At 63.3% G+C, this 4274-nt stretch overlaps 1 protein-coding gene across 1 annotated transcript; it reads left to right on the top strand.

The window, feature by feature from the left end:
- Positions 1-348: 348 nt before the first annotated feature.
- CLDN5 (claudin 5) lies at positions 349-1699 on the top strand. Its single transcript, XM_049867035.1, has one exon. The coding sequence runs from the start codon at positions 467-469 to the stop codon at positions 1121-1123; it is 657 nt and encodes a 218-aa protein (XP_049722992.1). The 5' UTR covers positions 349-466; the 3' UTR covers positions 1124-1699.
- The last annotated feature ends 2575 nt before the right edge of the window (positions 1700-4274 follow it).

The raw sequence follows: 4274 nt of genomic DNA, 5'->3' as shown, positions 1-4274 counted from the left end.
AGAGAGCCAGAAGCGGAGGCTTGGCTGGAGACGGGGTTGTGGCACAGGCTCAGGGTCGTGCAGTTCCTGAAGTGACACGGGACACGTAGGGAGGTTGCCTGCAGTGCGCGCGCGGCCGAGACTCGGACAGCTGAGGGCTGGGGGCCCAATGGCGGTGGCCGGCCTGGGAGTGGCTCGCGGGCACCAACCACCCCTCCCCTGTGCGCCGTTGTTTCCCTGACGCCAACTGCCCGGGGCCTGTAATTGGTTGTGGAGCGACCGCCCCCTCGCGGATTGGCTCCTTGGGGCCGGGGGCCGAGCCCCGAGGGCAGAGTCCGCCCCCGAGCCTTCAAATGGGGAGCCCCTGGCCGCACCAGCAGACCCGAGGCGGTGCGGCGCGGCCGCTAAACCTAGCGGCGCAGCGGGCCAAGAGCCGGGCGCGCGGGCGCAGAGGCACTGGGGCCGTCGGGCGCGTGTCTCTCCAGCCATGGGGTCCGCAGGGCTGGAAATCCTGGGTCTAGTGCTGTGCCTCTTGGGCTGGGTGGGCCTGATCCTGGCGTGCGGACTGCCCATGTGGCAGGTGACTGCCTTCCTGGACCACAACATCGTGACGGCACAGACCACCTGGAAAGGGTTGTGGATGTCGTGCGTGGTGCAGAGCACGGGGCACATGCAGTGTAAGGTGTACGACTCGGTGCTGGCACTGAGCGCCGAGGTACAGGCGGCTCGCGCGCTCACCGTGGGGGCCGTGCTGCTGGCGCTTGTCGCGCTCTTCGTGACCCTGGCGGGCGCGCAGTGCACCACCTGCGTGGCCCCGGGACCGGCCAAGGCGCGCTTGGCCCTCACCGGCGGCTCCATCTACGCGCTCTGCGGGCTGCTGGCCCTCGTGCCGCTCTGCTGGTTCGCCAACATCGTGGTGCGTGAGTTCTACGACCCAGCCGTCCCAGTGTCCAAGAAATATGATCTAGGCGCGGCGCTGTACATCGGCTGGGCAGCCTCGGCGCTGCTCATGTGCGGTGGTGGCCTCGTGTGCTGCGGTGCCTGGGCTTGTGCCGGCCGCCCAGACCTTAGCTTCCCGGTCAAGTACTCTGTGCCGCGGCGATCCACGGCTGGCGGCGACTACGACAAGAAGAACTACGTCTAAGGACGCTGCGCACCGGAGGCGGCCTGCGCTGGGCCGCGCAGGTACAGGCTTCACGCAGCGCTCAGCCACGGCCCACGAATGGCCCCTACCCGGCCCGCAGCCCGTCGGCGCCCTGAGCCGACTACACGCATGTGTGAGAACTGGTTTTCTCTTCTGTGCCCAGCTCTGGCTCCTATGTGGGTGGGGCCCGGGTTCCATAGGCCGCAAGGACACAAGATTGAAGATGCTGCTTTCCTCTGACCCTACTGGTCTTGGACGCTGCCTTCCTTCTCAGCGGCTGCTGCTGATTTCAGAGCGGCATTGGACAGACCAGGGCTAGCAGCCTGATGGGCTGGGTCCTGCCGAGGGGCGTGCGCAGCGGCCTTTACTCCATCAATGGGGCCTCAGCTAGGGGGACCAAGAGACTTGGCCTGGACCTCCTGCCTTACCCCAGCACCTTCCCAGTGAGGCTTGCGGTCACCAAGCCTAAGTGCAGGGCTGGAGCTGTCTTCCCCGCAGTTTGGAGGGAGGAAGAATCTGCTTACTAAATGGTTTGAATATCCTCCACCTTGTGTCCTGTCCTCTGTCCAGTCATCGCCTGTGCCCCAGAAGCCCCCACTCACCCATCCACCCACCAACTCCTCCCTGAAGGCTCCCTGAGCTGGCCCCTTGGGCCAAGTCCAATGGCCTCATCCCTGGCCCTCCCCACCACCCTGTCACCTTCCTGCTGCTACCAGGTGGGGGATACAGGGCCTCCTACAGCCATTTCAAGCCAGGATGAGATCTGCAGTCAGAACAGCTACTGCTGAGTCATGACCCCAGGGGTCAGGCAGGGAAAGTGAAGCAGCCTCCCAGCAGAGTACATGGTGGCCAGTGGCGTGGGAGGTCTCAGGAGGTAGGAGGTGCTGAGAGTGGGCAGCCAGACTACTTACTGATTTTGCCCAGAAGGGGCTGGGCCCTAGCATCACGTTTTCCACCTTCTCTGGATCCTGTAAAGTGGGCCACAGACAACACTGGACTAGGGCCTTTTCTGCAGGGAGGGGTGGGCACAGGGGCGACACCTGGATTTGCGGGTTCCACAGAACTCAGTGGCAGGTTGACAACCACGGTGCCATGGGGAGGAGGCACTGGCTGCCGGTTGTCCAGAGGGTCCATCAGCTTGGCTCCAGCCTGGTCGTTCTGGGATCGTCTGCCAGTCATGGCACAGCTCTGTGCAGGGCCGGCCTGTGCCCACCCTGCTGGCCTGGTGCTAACCCAGACTGGCCAGCAGACCTCTGTGCCAGCCCCTCTTGGAGCACCCTGTGTGACCTCCCTCCTGTGGGCAGCCAGCACTGGTCCCGGCTGGGTACCTGGGGGTGGTGTCCCAGGAGGACAGGGCAAGCCAGAACTATCTTGAAGAATAGTTACTACAGCTCGCATTTTTACCTTTCCCCAAAAGGCTAGCGCAGTGGGAAGGCTTGGCACCCACTCCCAGGCCTGGCTGGCCTCAGGGCCCTGCCAAGAAGCGCCTGGGCTGCGTCCAGTGGCAAGGAGTCTCCCAGGCCTGGCCAGGTTCCTCGTGGTAGGGAAGGGCTCAGAGGGGGGTGGGAGCAGCCTCTGTGAATGGTGTGGCAGATTCCTGGGAGTCAGAATGAAGCCAATGGGTCAGCTGTCCATGGAGGCTGAACTTTCTGATGGCCTTGGTCCCTACAATGGGACACGATGCAGTGACCAAAAACAGTCTCAAGCCTGGGAATGTATGACCCTGGAGCTGCAACTCTGCATTCAAGGTGCTCACGTGGCTACATCTGGCCCCTGGCAGGGGTAGCGCTAGGATAGGGTGCTTGGCTGAGGAACCAGGCCTGGAGGTTGCCCAGGTGGGGCTGCAACCCACACAAGCCTTTCCCTAGGGCACAACATGCCTTTGCTCTCCTCAGTCCCCAGGCACAGCTCTGATTCCTGAGGGCAGTGGCATAGCTTCTAAGCTTTCCCAAGTGGCCAGGTGGGTGGCTTGAGGGCCCTGGAGAGCCAGGCTGCTGCCAGCCAGACCCATGCCAGGAAGGGCCATGGAAAACCTCCACTTGTGGTTGGGGTACCGCCAGAGGTCAGGGGAAGGGAGCTGGGTTCAACTCCACTGAGGCCACTGCCCTTCTGAAGGGCCACACTGAAGCTCAGGTGTGGGGACAGGTGAGACTCAGCCCCACCCACCTATGTCCTCACACTAGGCCACTCTTTCTGGGCTCTTCCCTACACCTGTGCCCATGCTCTCCCTACCCACTTAAAGCCTAACACGGCCGCCCCACACAGCCCAGGGCCTCACTGGCGCTCTCCCCCCAGCCTGCCTGCTTCCCCTGCACCTGCACCTCCAGGCCGCAGCCACCAGACTGCCTCAACCCAAATGAGGGCAGAACGGCTCTTGCTCTCTCCACCCTGGAGGAGGAGGAGCAGCATCCTCCTCGCCTCTGGATCCCCCTCAACACTCACAGGTGCTCAGGGGCCAGGTGGGGAGAGGGCAGGCCAGCTGGCCTCAAGGCTCTGGACTGCGCAAGCCCCACTGCTCTGAAAATGATGGAGCTGACTGAAGTCCCGTCCAGTTCAAACCTTCTGTGACCAGGATGTGGGTGATGCTGACCTTGGGGCCTCGGGAGGTGGGAGGCGCACGGTGCCTCCTGGACTGCCTGTGACCCTCTCAACCAGTCTGGCTTATCCCAGTTTAAGGCCCTTGCTGCTACTCCCCCCCATCCCACTAAAGTGCAGAGAAGCCAAACCTGCCCACACACTCGGCGTGGGGGCACACAGCTATCCCAGGAGGGTGGGAGGGGCACTCGGACAGGGCTGCATGGTGGAGGAAGGCTGTTGGGTGGCCAGCTCAGGTCTGCTTGGGGAAGTGGGTGGCCGGGGAGGAAGTGGAGGGAGAGTGGGAGGACAGAGCCTGTCCTCTCTGGGCACCACTAGGCAGTGGTGCTGAGGGCCTGGCTTCTGGAACTGCCCTGCAAGGAGTCTGAGGACAGGGTGGAAGACTTGTTTATGGGGCCGAGCAGGAGGGCCCTACCTCTGCCAGCTGGGAGATGCCCGGGGGCACAGGATCCCACTCCTCTGGGCCCACAGAGCCCAGGGCCGACCCATAGGCTGGCCCTGTGGCTGGGGCTGAGGAGGATGATTAGAACATAAAATAACATTTTATTCCATGAAA

The sequence above is a fragment of the Elephas maximus genome, chromosome 22 (genome assembly GCF_024166365.1).
Source record: "Elephas maximus indicus isolate mEleMax1 chromosome 22, mEleMax1 primary haplotype, whole genome shotgun sequence".
NCBI lineage: Eukaryota > Metazoa > Chordata > Mammalia > Proboscidea > Elephantidae > Elephas > Elephas maximus.
The sequence above is the reverse complement of the archived record's forward strand: the minus strand, read 5'-3'. Positions and strand labels throughout refer to the sequence as shown.